We start from the raw sequence: 22266 nt of genomic DNA, 5'->3' as shown, positions 1-22266 counted from the left end.
TGAAGGGGAACCAATTTTGTATAAACGTTGTGTGTGACCCCCCTGTAGGCAGAGAGGCGGGGCCCAATAGGGAAAATAGAGGTAAAACCTTTAAAATCCTTCTACTAACATAGGGATTAAGGGATTTTATCCTAATTTAGTCTGGAGCATCCTTGGTCCAAGGGGACTCAATTTTGTATTAGCAGTAGGTCTCCGACGGGGGCAGAAGGGCGGGCCCAATAGGAGAAATAGAGGTAAAACATTTAAAATCCTTCTCCGACCATCGGGATTAAGGGATTTTATCCTGATTTAGTGTGGAGCATCCTTGGGTGACGGTGACTCAATTTTGTATAATTGGTGGGTATGACCCCCGTAGGGGTATAGGGGTGGGGCTCTGTTTGAAGTTTGTTCTCTATATCTGAAGTACTGGATGGATCTTTCTGAAATTTCATATGTACTTACAGCACCTACCATGGAGTGCTATATCGATCTTTACTTCATAACAATAACTTCAATTATATTCAGGTGAGCGATACAGGCCCTCTGGGCCTTTTGTACTGTAAATGTTATATGGTACTAATGCTATTTTTAGTTTTGTCAGTTATTAAAACTGATAAATGTAGACTCATCAATTTTATCCTTTTCCTGTGTGTTATAGATAGCAAAGCTGAGTCATGATGTTGTAACATCAGAATTGTTGGTGGTACACAGAATTAATGTCAATATAGCCACAAAATGTCTAATTATTGAGCTGGGTTTTTTCCCCAGTCACAGATAAGAGGTGTGGCACCATTGTCAGGACCACAAGCAGGACTTGTTCATCAACAGATTCAACTTCAACAACAGCAGCAGCAGCAACAACAACAACAACAACAACAACAACAACAACAACAACAACAACAACAGCAGCAGCAGCAGCAACAGCAACAACAACAACAACAACAACAGCAGCAGCAGCAGCAACAGCAACAGCAGCAGCAACAACAACAACAACAACAACAGCAATCAAGCAAGGTGAGAGATATTTAGAATGTTTCCCCTTTAGCTGTATTTCTGCCTAAAAAATGTGTTCGGACTCTTAACTATTAACTCTTTCCGTACTGCAACTACGGTCTGGATTCCGTTTCGGATGTCCGTACTAGACTCGCCCCCGCACATATAATAAAATGGCAGATTGTTAATGTTCTTTTTAGACGAGGTGTAACTGCTGCAAGAAATAAAAAGGTAACTGTGAACAAATGTTGTTATTGTTTCGTGTTGTTGTTTATAGACAAACACATCTTCATTTTAGCAGCATTATGACTAACTGGCAGCCGATAATATCTGAGAAATCAACATTTGTCCGGCAACGAATGATGCAATTCTTTGTATTCAAAACAGCACATTAAGTGCATGTTCCCAGTGGGGATTAATTTTGGTTACTAAGTTGTTAAGTTTTATTTTCCAGTTCAAGTAATTTACCTTCATTTATTGTGGTCTTATTTATAAACTGAAGTTTATAAGTTGATACACTCTTTCCAGTGATATAATATAATTTTAATATTGGTTCAGTATTAAAGTTGCTGTTTTGCCACGAGTTGGTGGCAATACACATCTCGATCAAATAAATTGATAAGCAATGTAAGAAAATAACTTTATCCTATGTAAATTATGTGGGATAGAAATGGCTTGGCTGTAGAATTTGGGTTCAGAAACCTCAGCATGCCTGAGATGCTATCCTAAATTCTGTACCCTCGGGTTCATTTCTATTCTACATATATACATATAAAAGAGTTATATAGGGGCCAAGTGNCCCCCCCCACACACACACAGGGGCAAGAATGACAGAAGTCTGTCCAAAATTGGGATGAAGCACTCTTTGGTGAAGGGGAACCAATTTTGTATTAACGTTGGGTCTGACCACCTCCTTGGTTCAGGGAGGCGGGGCCCAATAAGGGATATAGAGGAATAGCTTTATTATCTTTCTCCTTCCATTGGGATGAAGGTATTTTGACCAAATTTGAACAGTAGCATACTATTGGGAAGGGAAATAAATTTTGTATAAATGGTGGGTTTGAACCCCCTGAGGGCAAGGGGGCGGGCCAAATAGGGAAAATAGAAAAAATAGCTGTATAATCCTTCTACTTCTGTAGGAATGACAGGATTTTGTCCATATTTGGTCTAAAGCATCCTTTGGTGAAGGGGGACTTAATTTTGTATAACAGTGGGTCTGGCCCCCTTGGGGGGCAGAGGGGCGGGGCCCAATAGGGGAAACATATCAAATTCTTCAAAATCCTCCTTTTCATGTAGGAATAACAGGATTTTGTCCAATTGCATGTACATGTAAATATAACCCCTGACTAACCATGTAATACATGTACACTACCAGCAACATCTGGCTATTTCAACTTCAATTTTGCTAACATTCCAGGTGAGCTATACAGGCCCTCTGGGCCTCTTGTTCTGCATTGCTCAGGACCTAACTGAAAATGTGACCTAGTTCTTTTCAAAAAAACCTTTTTGATATTTAATTTTACTTAATGTGTATCTCTATACAAATGTAACATTAAACCATAATGTTGTCTATTAATTTACAGGGAAGTATAATGACAGGATACTCAGCCAGAGGCCAAGCTCCTCCTACCACCACTACATATAAACCAACCAGCAACCCTGTAAGTATAGACTCCACCCAACACCACTACACACCAACCAGTTACCCCCCTGTAAGTATAGACTCCCCCCACCACCACTACACACCAACCAGCTATACCCCCCTGTAAGTATAGACTCCACCCAACACCACTACACACCAACCACCTACCCCCCTGTAAGTATAGACTCCAACAACCACCACTAAAAACCAACCAGCTATCCCCCTGTAAGTATACACTCAACCCACCACCACTACACACCAACCAGCTACCCCCCTGTAAGTATACACTCAACCCACCGCCACTACACACCAACCAGCTACCCCCCTGTAAGTATACACTCAACCCATCACCACTACAAACCAACCAGTTACCCCCCTGTAAGTATAGACTCCAGCCACTGCCAATACAAACCAACCAGCTACCCCCTGTAAGTATACACTCAACCCACCACCACTACACACCAACCAGCTACCCCCCTGTAAGTATAGACTCCAAGCACCGCTACTACAAACCAACCAGCTACCCCCCTGAAAGTATACACTCCACCCACCACCACTACAAACAAACCAGCTTCCCCCCTGTAAGTATAGACTCTAGCAACTGCCAATACAAACCAACCAGCTACCCCCCTGTAAGTATGCACTCAACCCACCACCACTACAAACCAACCAGCTACCCCCCTGTAAGTAAAGACTCCAGCCACCGCCACTACAAACCAACCAGCTTCCCCCTGAAAGTATAGACTCCAGCCACCGCTACTACAAACCAACCAGCTACCCCCCTGTAAGTATACACTCCATCCATCACCACTACAAACCAACCAGCTACCCCCCTGTTAGTAAAGACTCCAGCCACCGCCACTACAAACCAACCAGCTTCCCCCTGTAAGTATAGACTCCAGCCACCGCTACTACAAACCAACTAGCTACCAGCTTCCCCCCTGTAAGTATGCACTCAACCCACCACCACTACAAACCAACCAGCTTCCCCCCTGTAAGTATAGACTCCAGCAACTGCCAATACAAACCAACCAGCTAACCCCCTGTAAGTATACACTCCATCCATCACCACTACAAACCAACCAGCTATCCCCCTGTAAGTATACACTCAACCCACCACCACTACAAACCAACCAGCTACCCCCCTGTTAGTAAAGACTCCAGCCACCGCCACTACAAACCAACCAGCTACCCCCCTGTAAGTATATACTCAATCCACTACCACTACAAACCAACTAGCAACCCCCCTGTAAGTATGCACTCAACCCACCACCACTACAAACCAACCAGCTACCCCCCTGTAAGTATAGCCTCCAGCTACCGCCACTACACACCAACCAGCTATCCCCCTGTAAGTATACACTCCACCCACCACCATTACTAACCAACCATCTACCCCCTGTAAGTATAAGATCAATCCACCACCACTACAAACCAACCAGCAACCCCCCTGTAAGTATGCACTCAACCCACCACCACTACAAACCACCCAGCTTCCCCCCTGTAAGTATAGACTCCAGCAACTGCCCATACAAACCAACCAGCTACCCCCCTGTAAGTATACACTCCACCCACCACCACTACACACCAACCAGCTACCCCCCTGTAAGTATACACTCAACCCACCACCACTACACACCAACCAGCTACCCCCCTGTAAGTATAGACTCCAGCTACCGCCACTACAAACCAACCAGCTACCCCCCTGTAAGTTTACACTCCATCCATCACCACTACACACCAACCAGCTTCCCCCCTGTAAGTATAGACTCCAGCCACCGCTACTACAAACCAACCAGCTCCCCCCCTGTAAGTATAGACTCCAGCTACCGCCACTACACACCAACCAGCTACCCCCCTGTAAGTATAGACTCCACCCACCGCCACTACAAACCAACCAGCTACCCCCTGTAAGTAAAGACTCCACCCATCACCACTACACACCAACCAGCTACCCCCCTGTAAGTATACACTCCACCCACCACCACTACACACCAACCAGCTACCCCCCTGTAAGTATACACTCCACCCATCACCACTACAAACCAACCAGCTACCCCCCTGTTATTATAGACTCCACCCACCACCACTACAAACCAACCAGCTATCCCCCTGTAAGTATACACTCCACCCACCACTGATACAAACCAACCAGGAACCCCCCTCACTGGAGTGATGAAAGGTCTAGGTCTATGCTGGAGTGATGGAAGGTCTAGGTCTTTGTTGGAGTGTTGGTAGGTCTTGGGTCTTTGCTGGAGTGATGGTAGATCAAAGTCTTTGCTGGAGTGATTGAAGGTCTAGGTCTTTGCCGGAGTGATGGAAGGTCTAGGTCTTTGCTGGAGTGATGGAAGGTCTAGGTCTTTGCTGGAGTGATTGTAGGTCTAGGTCTTTGCCGGAGTGATGGAAGGTCTAGGTCTTTGCTAGAGTGATTGTAGGTCTAGGTCTTTGCCGGAGTGATGGAAGGTCTAGGTCTTTGCTGGAGTGATTGTAGGTCTAGGTCTTTGCCGGAGTGATGGAAGGTCTAGGTCTTTGCTGGAGTGATGGAAGGTCTTGGTCTTTGCTGGATTGATGGAAGGTCTAGGTCTTTGATGGAATGATGGAGGTCTAGGTCTTTGCTGGAGTGATGGAAGGTCTAGGTCTTTGCTGGATTGATTGTAGGTCTAGGTCTTTGCTGGAGTGATGGAAGGTCTAGGTCTTTGCTGGAGTGATTGTAGGTCTAGGTCTTTGCCGGAGTGATGGAAGGTCTAGGTCTTTGCCGGATTGATGGTAGGTCTAGGTCTTTGCTGGAGTGATGGAAGGTCTAGGTCTTTGCTGGAGTGATTGTAGCTCTAGGTCTTTGCCGGAGTGATGGAAGGTCTAGGTCTTTGCCGGAGTGATGGTAGGTCTAGGTCTTTGCTGGAGTGATGGAAGGTCTAGGTTTTGCTGGAGTGATTGTAGCTCTAGGTCTTTGCCGGAGTGATGGAAGGTCTAGGTCTTTGCCGGAGTGATTGTAGGTCTAGGTCTTTGCTGGAGTGATGGAAGGTCTAGGTTTTGCTGGAGTGATTGTAGGTCTAGGTCTTTGCCGGAGTGATGGAAGGTCTAGGTCTTTGCTGGAGTGATTGTAGGTCTAGGTCTTTGCTGGAGTGATGGAAGGTCTAGGTTTTGCTGGAGTGATTGTAGGTCTAGGTCTTTGCCGGAGTGATGGAAGGTCTAGGTCTTTGCTGGAGTGATTGTAGGTCTAGGTCTTTGCTGGAGTGATGGAAGGTCTAGGTTTTGCTGGAGTGATTGTAGGTCTAGGTCTTTGCCGGAGTGATGGAAGGTCTAGGTCTTTGCTGGAGTGATTGTAGGTCTAGGTCTTTGCTGGAGTGATGGAAGGTCTAGGTTTTGCTGGAGTGATTGTAGGTCTAGGTCTTTGCCGGAGTGATGGAAGGTCTAGGTCTTTGCTGGAGTGATTGTAGGTCTAGGTCTTTGCTGGAGTGATGGTAGGTCTAGGTCTTTGCTGGAGTGATGGTAGGTGTAGGTCTTGGCTTGAGTGATTGTAGGTCTAGGTCTTTGCCGGAATGATGGAAGTGCCGGAGTGATGGAAGGTCTAGGTCTTTGCCGGAGTGACGGAAGGTCTAGGTCTTTGCTGGAGTGATGGTAGGTGTAGGTCTTTGCTGGAGTGATTAAAGGTCTAGGTCTTTGCTTGAGTGATAGTAGGTCTAGGTCTTTGCTGGAGGGATGGTAGGTCTAGGTCTTTGCTGGAGTGATTAAAGGTCTAGGTCTTTGCTTGAGTGATAGTAGGTCTAGGTCTTTGCTGGAGTGATGGTAGGTGTAGGTCTTGGCTTGAGTGATTGTAGGTCTAGGTCTTTGCCGGAATGATGGAAGTGCCGGAGTGATGGAAGGTCTAGGTCTTTGCCGGAGTGACGGAAGGTCTAGGTCTTTGCTGGAGTGATGGTAGGTGTAGGTCTTGGCTGGAGTGATTGTAGGTCTAGGTCTTTGCCGGAGTGTTGGAAGGTCTAGGTCTTTGCTGGAGTGATGGTAGGTGTAGGTCTTGGCTTGAGTGATTGTAGGTCTAGGTCTTTGCCGGAGTGATGTAAGGTCTAGGTCTTTGCTGGAGTGATTGTAGCTCTAGGTCTTTGCCGGAGTGATGGAAGGTCTAGGTCTTTGCCGGATTGATGGTAGGTCTAGGTCTTTGCTGGAGTGATTAAAGGTCTAGGTCTTTGCTTGAGTGATAGTAGGTCTAGGTCTTTGCTGGAGTGATGGTAGGTGTAGGTCTTGGCTTGAGTGATTGTAGGTCTAGGTCTTTGCCGGAGTGATGTAAGGTCTAGGTCTTTGCTGGAGTGATTGTAGCTCTAGGTCTTTGCCGGAGTGATGGAAGGTCTAGGTCTTTGCCGGAGTGATCGTAGGTCTAGGTCTAGTAGGTCTTGGCTGGAGTGATTGTAGGTCTAGGTCTTTGCCGGAATGATGGAAGGGTCTAGGTCTTTGCTGGAGTGATTGTAGGTCTAGGTTTTTGCTGGAGTGATGGAAGGTCTAGGTCTTTGCCGGAGTGACGGAAGGTCTAGGTCTTTGCTGGAGTGATGGTAGGTGTAGGTCTTGGCTTGAGTGATTGTAGGTCTAGGTCTTTGCCGGAGTGTTGGAAGGTCTAGGTCTTTGCTGGAGTGATTGTCTGGAGTGATTGTAGGTCTAGGTCTTTGCCGGAATGATGGAAGGTCTAGGTCTTTGCTGGAGTGATGGTAGGTGTAGGTCTTGGCTTGAGTGATTGTAGGTCTAGGTCTTTGCCGGAATGATGGAAGGTCTAGGTCTTTTCTGGAGTGATGGAAGGTCTAGGTCTTTGCTGGAGGGATGGTAGGTCTAGGTCTTTGCTGGAGTGATCGAAGGTCTAGGTCTTTGCCGGAGTGATAGTGATGGAAGGTCTAGGTTTTGCTGGAGTGATTGTAGGTCTGGGTCTTTGCTGGAGTGTTGGAAGGTCTAGGTTTTGCTGGAGTGATTGTAGGTCTAGGTCTTTGCCGGAGTGATCGTAGGTCTAGGTCTATGCTGGAGTGATGGAAGGTCTAGGTCTTTGCCGGAGTGATCGTAGGTCTAGGTCTAGTAGGTCTTGGCTGGAGTGATTGTAGGTCTAGGTCTTTGCCGGAGTGATGGAAGGACTAGGACTTCGCTGGGGTGATTGTAGGTCTAGGTCTTTGCTGGAGTGATGGTAGGTGTAGGTCTTTGCTGGAGTGATTAAAGGTCTAGGTCTTTGCTTGAGTGATAGTAGGTCTAGGTCTTTGCTGGAGTGATGGTAGGTGTAGGTCTTGGCTGGAGTGATTGTAGGTCTAGGTCTTTGCTGGAGGGATGGAAGGTCTAGGTTTTGCTGGAGTGATTGTAGGTCTAGGTCTTTGCCGGAGTGATGTAAGGTCTAGGTCTTTGCTGGAGTGATTGTAGGTCTAGGTTTTTGCTGGAGTGATGGAAGGTCTAGGTCTTTGATGGAGTGACAGAAGGTCCAGGTCTTTGCTGGAGTGATGGAAGGTCTAGGTCTTTGATGGAGTGACAGAAGGTCCAGGTCTTTGCTGGAGTGATGGAAGGTCTAGGTCTTTGATGGAGTGACAGAAGGTCCAGGTCTTTGCTGGAGTGATGGAAGGTCTAGGTCTTTGATGGAGTGACGGAAGGTCCAGGTCTTTGCCGGATTGATGGTAAGTCTAGGTCTTTGCTGGAGTGATTGTAGGTCTAGGTCTTTGCCGGAGTGATGGAAGGTCTAGGTCTTTGCCGGATTGATGGTAGGTCTAGGTCTTTGCTGGAGTGATCGAAGGTCTAGGTCTTTGCCGGAGTGATTGTAGGTCTAGGTCTTTGCCAGAGTGATGGAAGGTCTAGGTCTTTGCCAGATTGATGGTAGGTCTAGGTCTTTGCTGGAGTGATGGAAGGTCTAGGTCTTTGCTGGAGTGATAGTAGGTCTAGGTCTTTGCTGGAGTGATGGAAGGTCTAGGTCTTTGCTGGAGTGATTGTAGGTCTAGGTCTTTGCCGGAGTGATCGTAGGTCTAGGTCTATGCTGGAGTGATGGAAGGTCTAGGTCTTTGCTGTAGTGATGGAAGGTCTTGGTCTTTGCTGGATTGATGGAAGGTCTAGGTCTTTGATGGAGTGACGGAAGGTCTAGGTCTTTGCTGGAGTGATGGAAGGTCTAGGTCTTTGCTGGAGTGATGGTAGGTCTAGATCTTTGCTGGAGGGATGGAAGGTCTAGGTCTTTGCTGTAGTGATGAAAGGTCTAGGTGTTTGCTGGAGTGATGGTAGGTCTAGGTCTATGCTGGAGGGATGGAAGGCCTAGGTCTTTGCTGTAGTGATGGAAGGTCTTGGTCTTTGCTGGAGGGATGGTAGGTCTAGGTCTTTGCTGGAATGATGTAAGGTCTAGGTCTTTGCTGGAGGGATGGAAGGTCTAGGTCTTTGCTGTAGTGATGGTAGGTCTAGGTCTTTGCCGGATTGATTGTAGGTCTAGGTCTTTGCCGGAGTGATTGTAGGTCTAGGTCTTTGCCGGAATGATGGAAGGTCTAGGTCTTTGCTGAGGGATGGAAGGTCTAGGTCTTTGCCGGAGTGATGGAAGGTTTAGGTCTTTGCTGGAGTGATGGTAGGGCTAGGTCTTTGCTGGAGTGATGTAAGGTCTAGGTCTTTGCTGGAGGGATGGAAGGTCTAGGTCTTTGCTGTAGTGATGGTAGGTCTAGGTCTTTGCGGGAGTGATGGAAGGTCTAGGTCTTTGCTCGAGTGATGGAAGGTCTAGATCTTTGCTGGAGTGATTGTGGGTCTAGGTCTTTGCTGGAGTGTTGAAGGTCTAGGGCTTTGCTGGAGGGATGGTAGGGCTAGGTCTTTGCTGGAGTGATGGCAGGTCTAGGTCTTTGCTGGAATGATGTAAGGTCTAGGTCTTTGCTGGAGTGATGGCAGGTCTAGGTCTTTGCTGGAGTGATAGTAGGTCTAGATCTTTGCTGGAGTGATTGTAGGTCTAGGTCTTTGCCGGAATGATGGAAGGTCTAGGTCTTTGCTGTAGTGATGGAAGGTCTTGGTCTTTGCTGGAGGGATGGTAGGGCTAGGTCTTTGCTGGAGTGATGGACGGTCTAGGTCTTTGCCGGATTGATGGGAGGTCTAGGTCTTTGCTGGAGTGATGGAAGGTCTAGATCTTTGCTGTAGTGATGAAAGGTCTAGGTCTTTGCTGGAGTGATGGTAGGTCTAGATCTTTGCTGGAGTGATGGAAGGTCTAGGTCTTTGCTGGAGTGATGGAAGGTCTAGGTCTTTGCTGGAGTGATGGTAGGTCTAGGTCTTTGCTGGAGTGATGGAAGGTCTAGGTCTTTGCTGGAGTGATGGAAGGTCTAGGTCTTTGCTGGAGTGATGGTAGGTCTAGGTCTTTGTTGGAGTGACGGAAGGTTTTGGTCTTTGCAGGAGTGATGGTACGTCTAGGTCTTTGCTGGAGTGATGGTAGGTCTAGGTCTTTGCTGTAGTGATGGTAGGTCTAGGTCTTTGAGCGTATCAGTGACGCTACCTGGTGTTCTCAATTTGTAATCCCCACATAGAAATCACGCAGCTCGTCTTTGGGTTTTCTCCATTTTAGTAATGTCAGATTGCAGGTAAGGGTCCCTTATGATGGCTCTGTATTCTAAGGTTGGTCGTACTAAGGTGATGTTTGCTGTTTTCCTGGTGTTTTAAGGACATTGTTGTAAATTTCTGCAGATGAATCCAAGTGTTGAATTTGTTTTCGTACATATATTGTTGATGTGTGTTATCCTTTTGAGGTTAGATGCCAAAGTAACCCCCAGGTACAGATTTGTCTTCCTTCAAAATGGTCTTGTTCATTTGGTAGAAGACTTTTGAATGGAAAGTCAGAATCAAGATCTTTTACATCCATGTTAAGCTTCTTTTCTATCTACATCATGAAAGACTGCATTTTGTTAGCCATGGTAGTTTTCTTTCTCGACACACACATGTGCCTGGCTTAGGAGTCATTACATGGCAGTTTTCAAAAATTATTAAATGTAATTGCAGACACTATAAGTTAGTATAATTTAGAACAATTGTATGTTTTGTGGCATATTTTCTAAAAATGTTGTGGTTTATGATATTTTTTGACAGCAATTTTTTCATTATAGTCCCTTTAATGCTCTTACAATTTCAGGCAAACTTTCCAACACAAGGAGCACCAGGCCGACCCTCATTACCAGGACAACACCCCAACAGATATTACTGAACTCACAACTACCAGGACACCCCAACAGATATTACTGAACTCACAACTACCAGGACACCCCTACAGATATTACTGAACTCACAACTACGAGGACCACCCCAACAGATATTACTGACCTCACAACTCCCAGGACCACCCCAACAGATATTGCTGAACTCACAACTACCAGGACACCCCAACAGATATTACTGAACTCACTACTGAATACATATATGTGGATTCTCATTCTCTTAGCAACAGCATTGAAGTTGAAAGGAAATGTGGTGGTGTGATTATAGCTGTAACTTAATCTGCTCAAACAATTTGGTCATCACATACTTTGCAAGCATGTATATAGTTATTTAAGGTGGACATCATTTAGAATCTGCACAATGTTTAGCTTACCTGAACCAAGGACCAAGTCGAGGTTAAAAAGTACAGTGGAGTCTGTCATCAGTCAGTCAGTCCGTTGTCTGTCTTCCAATAACTTCTGAAAACGACTTCTTCTTCCGCTCACTGGAATTTGATTGACTTTGACTGGAAGCATCCGTGGGTGGTGGAGATTAAAAATTGTACAAATTCTTGTGTCATATCTTTGAAATGGTTGAGATCTCCACCCAATAACTATATATACGTTTGATAGGAATAACATGATATATACAGTCATAATATTATTATTTGACTCTTGGGGTACACCCCACCCCATCACCAAATATATGTTTGATAAACATGAAGAGGTTTACACTTTTATGATGGTAGAATGGACCCTGGGGTCTTTCTCCAGCCCTAGGGATTTTAATTTCGAGATCTTGACCTTGAAAACATTGAGATGCTCTTCCCATATACATATAAACCATTCCTGGCATAAAGATCAAGGTGGACGATACAGGACCGCAAGGCCTCATGTTCCTCAATGCAACTGATGAAGGGCAGGCGCCCGGAAGTTTTTAATAAGTAGATTGCTTTTAAAATGTATGTTTCCCTCAGGAGACTTTTTGATGTTATGGTTAGCCTGCATAATTTGCAAGTTTTTGGATGTGACATCCGTTTCACAGTTATATACTTAAAGTTGTTGTGTAGAGGTTTACCTTGTTAGAGTAAGCTAATACCATCCATTGCTGTCCGTCATCTGTCATTTGTCTAAACAGTGCCACTAGATAACAGTACCAACTAAAAATGTTTGCATGATTCAATAAAAGCAAATGTGTAGTAATATTAACAGTACTACATGTACCGTTGCATGACCTCTAAGGAAACTCCACATTTCATGGATGCACTTTCTATCTCGTTGAAAGTCGAACCGCTTCGTTGCCTGATGAGCGTAGCCGCTGCACAACCGCGAACACGGAATAAATTTCTGACTTTTTGCAACTAAAATATTTTACATGGTATTTATGTTTTAAATTTAGATCTACTGTCAATTATTAAGATAATCAATGCTTGTTTAACATGCTGGTAATGTAAATTAAATTATTAAAAAATATGCAAAGTGGAACTATTTGTTTATTGCTCAACTGTGTATTTCGTCACCGTTGACAACGCATCATCTTTCCCGCGAAAAAGGCTGTTCAATTAATGTTGTTTTCATGACAGTGTTTTGCTTTTTAACGTGAAAAAAGATGACTTTTCCCTTAATTTCAAATAATAAAGGTGGATGTAATAGAATGTAAATATAAGGTTTGAAATGCATCTTTTTAGCATTTATAAGGGTATGCAACACAGTTCCGTTCAAACCTATTCTCCAAGATGCGCTACGTGCATCATGGAATATGTTTGAATGGAACTGTGTTGCATACCCTCATGAATGTTAAAAAGATGCATTTCAAACCTTAAATGAATTCTTCTTTAGAACCACATTGCCAATATAAACCATGTTAAATAGGAGGTACTCATTGTACTCATGGCCTACACATATATAGCCCCTTGGGAGCTTATATTGGTGAAAAAGAAATAGCATTTTAGACATCTAAAACGATCTGTGTAACTAACAGCTGTCCTATAGGATTGTGTGGCTGGGAACATGGTAAACAAACTTACAAAGGAAAATAGTCTGGCTAATAGACGATGCTTTTCTAGACATGTGAAATATTGGAATATTCAAACACTGAAAGGTTCTGTGATATCCGTTGAGTTGAGGTTACTAGGTCAAAACAGTTTTTTGAAAGAAGTACACTATATAAAAATGTTAACAGTTAAAATAAAGATTAATCAATCAAAAGTCTGAAATAGACAGAAATTGTGATTTGCTAAATTAAACCCCTGCAAATAACTTTTGGGCACAAAATTGCGAAATTTTAACCCAGTGAAATTTAACAGCTATACAGTACATCTTGCTACAAAATTATGAAGTTCTGAACACAGAACATAAATTAATACCTTTACCAGTGATAAACATCACAGGGGTCAAATTGGTTAAAACACACAAACCACTTCTTCTGAAGAACTGATGGCTGATGACCATAATATTTGGACAGTAGCTTGCTTGCTCAGTGATGCAAGGTTTGCAAACATAAATGTTATTGACACTTACTCAAGGTCACCGGAGTCTAATTCATTGAAAACATTCAAATGACTCCTTGTTAAGATTGGAAAGGTCTTGCTTCATAGTATCTTGCTTCATAGTATCAAGTTTGTGAAAGCCACTTAAATCAGGTAAGCGTCTTCATGGCCATTAGTCCTCTTAATATCTCAAGACAATCTCTGGAATTGATTTTTCTTAGACGTTTATCTAATTTTACTGCTATCGCAAATAATTCTCATTTAGTTCTATTAGAAGATTGTTTTTTTTATCATTGTGAAAATGCATTAAGATTGTTTGATTGCGTGAAAAACTTAACAGCAGACTGCAGTTGAGATTGATAAATGTGTCACTGATACATCAATTAGCTTAGTATATCGTAATTAATAGCAAAAGTATGTATATTATAATTGAACTTGCAACTACAGGTTTTTGTCTCACCACCACGAAGTGGAAGCCAGACTTACAATGTAGGTGTTGCTCTTCCGGCGACGGCGGCATCAACATTAAGTTTTTGTGTTTAAGTAAGTTTCTCTGAAATTATAAGTGCTTCACCAACCAAACTTGGACCATAGATGCATCTTTGGTAGTAAGTACATCTCCAGCTTTGCATCAAATGCTGGATGTGGGATACCATTCATGGTCCATTGACTTTATCAGCATCACCAACCAAACTTGGACCATAGATGCATCTTAGGTAGTACATCTCAGCCCATGCATCAAATGCTGGATGCGGCATACTTCGTGGTCCATTGACTTTGTCAGCATTTCAATCAACATTAAGATTTTGTGTTTAACTTAGTTTCTCTGATATGTGCATTGATGGTTAAAGCGGGGCATAGGCGAGACATATCAATCTGAATGGCTTGTTATTGTTTGATATTTAATTGGTGTAGATGTTTGTTTTCAGCATTTTTTTCACAAACTGTATAACTACCTGTAAACAACACAAAGCAAATAATATCCAACATCCATATTATGTCGCAATAAAAATTGCCTTCATGCGGATGTTGTCAAGTTATCTTTACTTTGAATTAACAATGAAGTACATGAACGACCCTTGCTCTAGCTGTTGTAAGAGGTTAATCAAAAGATTAGATACAATAGTGATACTGTTCCAGCAGACTGTAACAAGGTACTCCAAGACAGTGATCAGTGTTATATTAACTGTGTATAAAGATTATTTTCTCTATACAGGAGTTTGATTGCATGGCTATTTTCACATTTTTGTGGTGAGAGGAATCAGCAAATTCAACATGACGGTAAAGACGACTGGTGAAGTAAATACATTAATATATTTGAACATATCCATTCTGTTTTAATTCTACATGAATGAACAAACGAATAAAAGAAGACAAGCAGCTCCTGAACTCAGGTTTCAATAACTATATTGATAATTGTGCTGACTAGTTATGGCCTGGCCTCGTTAGAGTACAGCTATTTAGTGCTTACTAGCTATGGCCTGGCCTCGTTAGAGTACAGCTATTTAGTGCTGACTAGTTATGGCCTGGCCTGGTTAGAGTACAGCTATTTAGTGCTGACTAGTTATGGCCTGGCCTCGTTAGAGTACAGCTATTTGGTGCTGACAAGTTATGGCCTGGTAGGTAGGGCTGGTTAGAGTACAGCTATTTAGTGCTGACTAGTTATGGCCTGGTAGGTAGGTTTCGTCAGAGTACAGCTATTAGGTGCTGACTAAGTTATGGCCTGGCCTGCATTGTCAGAGTACAGCTATCTAGTGCTGACTAGTTATGGCCTGGTAGGTAGGGCTGGTCAGAGTACAGCTATTTAGTTCTGACTAGTTATGGCCAGGTAGGTAGGGCTGGTTAGAGTACAGCTATTTAGTGCTGACTAGTTATGGCCTGGTAGGTAGGCCTCATCAGAGTTCAGCTATTTAGTGCTGACTAGTTATGGCCGGGTAGGTAGGGCTGGTCAGAGTACAGCTATTTGGTGCTGACTAGTTATGGCCTGGTAGGTAGGGCTGGTCAGAGTACAGCTATTTAGTTCTGACTAGTTATGGCCAGGTAGGTAGGGCTGGTTAGAGTACAGCTATTTAGTGCTGACTAGTTATGGCCTGGTAGGTAGGGTTGGTCAGAGCTAGTACACCTATTTAGTGCTGACTAGTTATGGCCTGGTAGGTAGGGCTGGTCAGAGTACAGCTATTTAGTGCTGACTAGTTATGGCCTGGCCTCGTCAGAGTACAGCTATTTAGACTATTCAAACTTTCTGCTTTGTTATTATGTTGTGAACAACATTTAAAAAAAAAAAAATGTATGTTATTGATGTTTGGTTTAGATTCCACACTTGCAAATATGGTACTGAGATCATGTGAGATGACACAGTCGTGTGCGTGTTCAGTTTTGAAAGGAACAATAGTAAGATGCATAGATATTTAGATAAGTATTATATACATTGACAAGCAATAGAAACGCAACCCCCCTTAAATGCCTGAAACTATTGTTAGTCGTGTTGAATAGCATGGTATCATACAAATTCACCATCAATTCACGGTTGATTGAACTCTGTCATACTACACATTCTCTTGTCCGTGATACTTTATAATTAATACATAGCCTGATTAGCATGCGCACTGATACACGTGGCCGCATTGCATGCACCCCAGACCTGTTTATCATTTTCCTGGTATTGGGGTAAGAATTGTCCCGTAAAAGAAATTTGTTTGTGATTACGTCAAAATGCCTCGACTAACTAACGATACACGCAACAGGGCAGTGCAGTTACTATTGGCTGGAAACTCCCAAAATGCTGTGGCGAGAGCACTGAATGTCCACCTGCGCAACTGGTTCAGAAACTGCACAAAAAACTGCAAATGAGACACCAGGGACACACAATCCTAGAATAAGCCGAGATACCGTGCTGAGGCATCTCTATTCCTATGGCATTAAGCTGTGTCGCATTGCAGTGGAAATGCCCTTGAACTGTCATTGATGTGACGTCAGACTCCAGCGACACTATCCAAACATGTTTCCTATACAAAACGATGGCGCTGTGAACTCTTCTCTGACAAGTCACCATTCACATTTTTCTGCTTAGATGGGTACATGTCAGTGTGTTTTTCAACGTCTTGGTGAACGTTAATGCCGATAACTGCATGGTAGAATGCGACAGGTTTGGTGGTATACGTAGCAGCATTAATATGGTGTCTGTATTGGCCGCAAAACCCCCTTAGTCGTCATTAAAGGCAATTTGACAGTTCAACGGTACATTGACGTTATTCTACAACATGTCGTTGTGCCGTTTGTCTGCTAGCTTAATGTAATCTTTGAACAAGAAAATCCTCGGTGTGGCGAGACGTACAATGGACTATCTTCGCCAAAACCATATTGACACGTTACCTTGGCCCCATACAGTCCCAACCTCTCGCCAATAGAGCATATGTGGGACATGTTGGATCGACGCAATCAAACGTGCGCCACCATATACTTGTGTATTATATGGCTGTAGTGTTAGTGACAGTAGCGTAGCCTAATGGTGGTGTGCAACCTTGTGTAACTAGAGTGATTCCCCTTGATGGAACTCTTGTTCGTTTTGTATTATAAAACCATGCGTTTTGGATAAAGTTGTTTACCGAAGATTGTCTGACGTGTGTCATCTTTAATACTGGCGGTGCATCCACCAGAGACTGCACTCTACCCGCTCTGCGCCAGAAGAGTGGCAGAACATCCCTATGGCACATATAAACCGTCGTATCAACTCTATGCATTGCAGAATTCAAGCAGCAACAAATACTAATAGGGATCATGCTCGTTATTGAAGTTGGACAATTCCAATGGCCACCCCCTCTTCAGTCTTGACTGTTGTCTTGCCAAAGTGATTATCGCTAGTGCTAAATTAACTGAATTATCCAATATAATATTAATAAAATCTATTACCTGTAACTGAGCGAGATCGGGTTAAGATTCTGTAACAAAATCCCAACCGAGGTAAACAGAATCTTGGCCCGAGACTGAGATAACCCGATCTTGCTCAATTACAGGTAATTGACTTTTTTTTTTCGCACCTTTTAGTTCGTAAAAAAAAAGATAATGACCCCTTCACTACTTAAGCTACATTTGAATGCTCCCGCGTAAAAATGTAGTCCATTCTTACATAGATGTAATACATATTCAGTGTAGATTATATTTTATCTACAACATCAAATATCGAACAACATCAAAACTATATTTAAGGAATGATTTTTATTTTTTCAACATTTATGAGGTCATAACAACAATGGGTTTATGGACATATTGAATGAATCGCGTTAGCGATTCATGTAAAATATGTCCAAAAACCCATTGTTGTTATGACCTCATAAATGTTGAAAAAATAAATATCATTCCTTATATTTACATTGACGAATCCTTTCAGTGGATCGATATAACAACGAATAAAACAAATAAACAGGGTTTGTTCCTGCTTATACACGGGTGCAACGCAGTGGCGAGAACAGTGTTTTTTCGCGGGGAAATGTGACACTATCGTGAGAGATCTTAGCAACCGTCAACAACAATAACACAACAAAATGTAGTTCCATATTCAATGTTTATTTGTAGCACAGGACACGTGAATACGTGGATATTTCACAAAGCACAGTTCAATAATATTTTAAGATGTAAGAATTAAGCATCTAGTTCGGTCGTTCCGAGTGAGTAGTTTTTGTAGTGTATTACTACGCAGTGTGATCAGGTTACTATCAGTTCCCACGTGCTGAGATTCTATGAACACCTGTGTTATGCATTTATGAATGTAATTTTTGTCAATGGGTCTAAGCATACAGAATGTAAATATATACATATAATAACAACAAAACAAAAAAATTATAATGCAAATTGTCAATTTCGTGCGGATGAATACATAAACTTCCGCGAAATGTCACGTAAAGGTGCAAGACAGATCAGAGGAGATTTATAGAATCTATCGCTACCGGTTGTGTAAGATAGAGAAATTTCAACACGAGGACTAAGATTTTATGTCCAGAACAAGGCTTGTCGAGTTCTGGACAAAAAATCTTAGTCCGAGGGTTGAGATTTTTCTATCTTACACAACCAGTAGCGATTGATTATTTTTCTACCATATCTAACAGTATTTTAATGTGAAATAAAGGTAAACATGGACCCAAAACACATATAGGCAATTTGTTGATGGATTGTTGACGTGACGTCATTGTCTTGTTGAAGTGACGTCATGCCATTAATTTGTTATGAATAGGGGAATCCCCCCGTCTCAACCCTAGTGCGGAGACAGATAAATCTAGCACTGGCAAAACGGGAGATAAATCTGTCAGGTGTGGGAGAAAGAAAAATCTAGCATGGGGCATGACATGGTATATCTCTGTCTGAGGTGCGATAAAAATGCATCTTTAATTGGCTATGTTACTTAAATGAAACTTTTGAATGACATGTTAAAGCGATATGGTCCTTCGTTAATTTTTTATACTGGAGTTTTTCTATTGGCTAATAGGGGGAGACATATGTTTTTTTTTTCACAAAAACAAAATTCTAGTTTAATTTTGTATCGAGAAGTATATATAAATTTGATTCACAGCTTCTCAGCTCGTCAGATGCACTTTTTTTAAAGTGAAGATCTGTGTTTTTATTTAAAAAATACATTGATAGTGTGTGTTTATATTTAAACATACAAGATTATTTATTTATTTTGAATCACCTTCGTCATCTCGGTTCCGATCGGGGTCCGTTTTGGTTACACACATTCAAAACTGTATTGAATTCCGTTTAAATATCTTATGGTTTCCATTTCGACTCCGTTTCGGTCCGGTCCGTTTCGGTTTCGTTTCGGTCCGTTTCGGTGATTGTCGCACCCAACTATCCGGATTGTCCATAATTTGTTTTTAATATTATATGTAGGCCTAGCGTGAATAAAACGTTTTAATCGGGAAGCAATTTATAATATTACTATCAAACGTTTAAATTACATCGAGTGCGATGATAACACACACATCGCTGACGAAGATGGCGACCATTCCTTGTAATCCAACAAACGAGGTTGTTGACGAGGATTACATATCGATGTCTCTTCACGAAATGTTTCATATTGTAGGTGATCAAATGACCGAGAGAGACATCAAACTTCTGAAATACTTCTGTGTGGGCTTGATATCGGAGGAGATGACGTCCAAGGTCCAAGACGGATTCAGTTTTTTGTTGTGCATGGAAAAAATGAATTTGGTATCGGAGTCCAACTTCATGAACGTGTTAGACTTATTGAGAATAATCAACCGGCACGACCTGTCTCAGTTCGTACATCTCAGGTGCAGAAAATCAGGTGCGAATCATGCTTTGGGTGGTGATTCAAATTTTCGCACCACAATACCTAAACCGGGTATTGGAGCACCGACAAAGCTGGATATATAGGCAGATTTGGTTACATCACGGAAGTAGATTATCTAAGTCCGTGGGCACATAGACTAGAATGCGACTATACATATTTAGGGCAAATGTCAACAGACAAGTCATTTGTGTTCGCAATTTCTTGTGTACATTAAAATGATGGTGAACAAATGAGTGAAACCACAGGGGTAAGTTACAAATGTCTGAAATACACATGCTGATATAATAAGGAAGCAGGACCCAAATCGGACCAGTACCCAAATCGGATCACTTCTGTATCTGTATCTTTACGTTGTAGTACCCGGTTCCGGTTTTTATACAACGGTAGAGAGAGCAGTTCAGTTAGATTTTTGATGTGTTATAGCACTCTTAAACGGCGCGTCTAATTACCCAATACTACCCAATACCACCCAATACTACCCCATACGACCCAGTTATGAACCAAATACTTCTTTATTACTGTGAAATATCACCTTTGTAGACATTATTTACTTCCATCTGCCATATTTTATCGGGAAATATGCGATTTAGTGCCGAAAACATCACCGAATTGCCGTGACTATGACCCAATACTACCCCATACCACGGAATTAGATTAGATCTAAGTCTGTGCCCATACCACCCAATACTACCCCATACGATCGAGTTATGAACCGAATACTTCTTTATTACTGTGAAATGTCACAGTTATTTACTTCTTTATGTCACATTCTATCTGGAAATATGTGATTTGGTGCAGAAAACATCACCGAAATGCCGTGACTATAAGGGGTTCGACGATTTACAGGAACGGGCAGAAATCTATTAATTATTATATAGGCCTATATATTAATGAATATATATATTAGATACATTTAAGTATCATTATCGGGTAATTTATTTTCACCTGTAATTAGTTTATACCAAAACATTATCATTCTAGATTTAATTTCAATATTCAGCGAGTACCTATATACTTGCTGTGGAGCTACGTATGTTTAAAATTCTTTTACAAAACTGCACATGTAATTTCTCAATCATATTGGTATTTTCAAACCCCAAAATTTCTGAGGAGTACAAACGGATTGTGGATATTAATACATCAAACAATTTTAATTGTAGGTCAATTGGTAAAAAAATATTTCTTATTTTTTTTTATATAATGCATACATTGCTTTTTGAGCCTGTTCAACAAGTTTTTTTCTTGCTTTACAGAAACTGCCATTATAATGAAACAGCAGTCCTAGAAACGAGTATCTGTCATGTGTTTGCAACTCTTCACACCAAAAAGAGTAAAATGAATATTTTGTGCAATTACTTTTTTCAAAGATAACAACTATAGTTTTATTGAGATTAACTTTAAGTTTCCAAATAGTACAGTAAGTTTCAAATTCACGGAAAGCATTCTGTAGACCTTTAGCTGTTTCTGACATAACAACTGTGTCATCTGCATATAGCAGAATAAATAATTTAACAAATATACCCATGCGTTCTTGAAATAAATTATCAATATACTGGAGTTGGTCAACATTACTTTGCATGAAAAATTCTTCTAAATCATTTAAATATTTTTCACCCCGACGTGACATGTGAAAAAATCAGTCATACCATTGCTAGTTTTTACGCAAGATTTAGTGTTTGCATACAGATTTATTATAGCATTAAATATCTTTCCTGAGATATTATTCTTTAATAATTTCTTCCATAAACCTTCCCTCCAAACAGTTTCAAACGCTTTTCTGAAATCAATGAATGAACAGAATAGCTTTTTACTTTTTGAAACGTATATAGATATTAAAGCATGAAGGATAAATATATTTTCAGTTGTAGAGTAGCCTTTCCTAAAACCAGCTTGAACATTGGAACAAGAAGTCTATTGTCTACTATTATTACGGAATTAGATAATCATGCAGGTTTGACCACATCAGCCTTTGAAAAAAAATGAAACTTAAAGCGTTTCACCGTGTTGCTTTCTTCTTTACATATACAATTAATATATAGTATTGTTTTTCTAAAACAGATAAGGCCTAACAATCCAACATATGGACTTCAATATTTATTTACGTAAAACACATATTTTAATTAACTTATATTTACATATAGAATAATATTTAATTTTCAGATTGATGTCCCTTTTTTTGAGTTGGAAAATTGCGTATTTTCTTTTTTTTAAGATCGTAGACGTGATGGGATTGTAATCTACACATTAACACCAATAAATTCACTCAAAATATATTCATGCTATTTATTAAGAGTTGAGTATAAGTTATGAAGTTATTAACATTTAGTTATCATAATTTCATTTCCAATGTTTCAGGTGTTATGACATCGCAATAACAATGTCATATATATAAATGAGAAAATAACCCAGATACATATTTATTATATATGTAATATATAATTCTCTGAACAACCCTTTTTATAGAATAAAACAGAGACATAAATTGGAACCTCGGCCTGGCAATTTATATATATATATATATATTTAGTCCGATCCTGCCCCGTTCCTGTAATTGCAATTCTTTTATCAAATATACCTTATACCAGATAAGGATAATTAAATATATACAATAAATATATATAAATAAGTCCGATCCTGCCCCGTTTCTGTCCGTTCCTGTAAATCGTCGACCGTTCTTGCCCGATCCATATCAATACAATACTTTTTTTT

At 41.5% G+C, this 22266-nt stretch overlaps 2 protein-coding genes across 2 annotated transcripts in view; both read left to right on the top strand.

The window, feature by feature from the left end:
- LOC110450203 (G protein pathway suppressor 2-like) overlaps positions 1–12940 on the top strand; it is a 55145-nt gene extending 42205 nt beyond the window's left edge. The window contains exons 9-12 of the mRNA XM_021497522.1: positions 748–876; positions 958–993; positions 2556–2633; positions 10701–12940. Coding sequence (XP_021353197.1) covers positions 748–876; positions 958–993; positions 2556–2633; positions 10701–10772 — 315 coding nt within the window. The 3' untranslated portion in view covers positions 10773–12940. The remainder of the gene's footprint in view (positions 1–747; positions 877–957; positions 994–2555; positions 2634–10700) is intronic.
- Positions 12941–19202: 6262 nt separating this feature from the next.
- LOC110450202 (polycystic kidney disease protein 1-like 3) overlaps positions 19203–22266 on the top strand; it is a 40046-nt gene continuing 36982 nt past the window's right edge. The window contains exon 1 of the mRNA XM_021497521.1: positions 19203–19551. Coding sequence (XP_021353196.1) covers positions 19212–19551 — 340 coding nt within the window. The 5' untranslated portion in view covers positions 19203–19211. The remainder of the gene's footprint in view (positions 19552–22266) is intronic.

Source organism: Mizuhopecten yessoensis, unplaced genomic scaffold, assembly GCF_002113885.1.
Source record: "Mizuhopecten yessoensis strain PY_sf001 unplaced genomic scaffold, ASM211388v2 scaffold5099, whole genome shotgun sequence".
NCBI classification, from domain to species: domain Eukaryota; kingdom Metazoa; phylum Mollusca; class Bivalvia; order Pectinida; family Pectinidae; genus Mizuhopecten; species Mizuhopecten yessoensis.
This window is presented reverse-complemented; position numbering and strand designations above follow the sequence as displayed.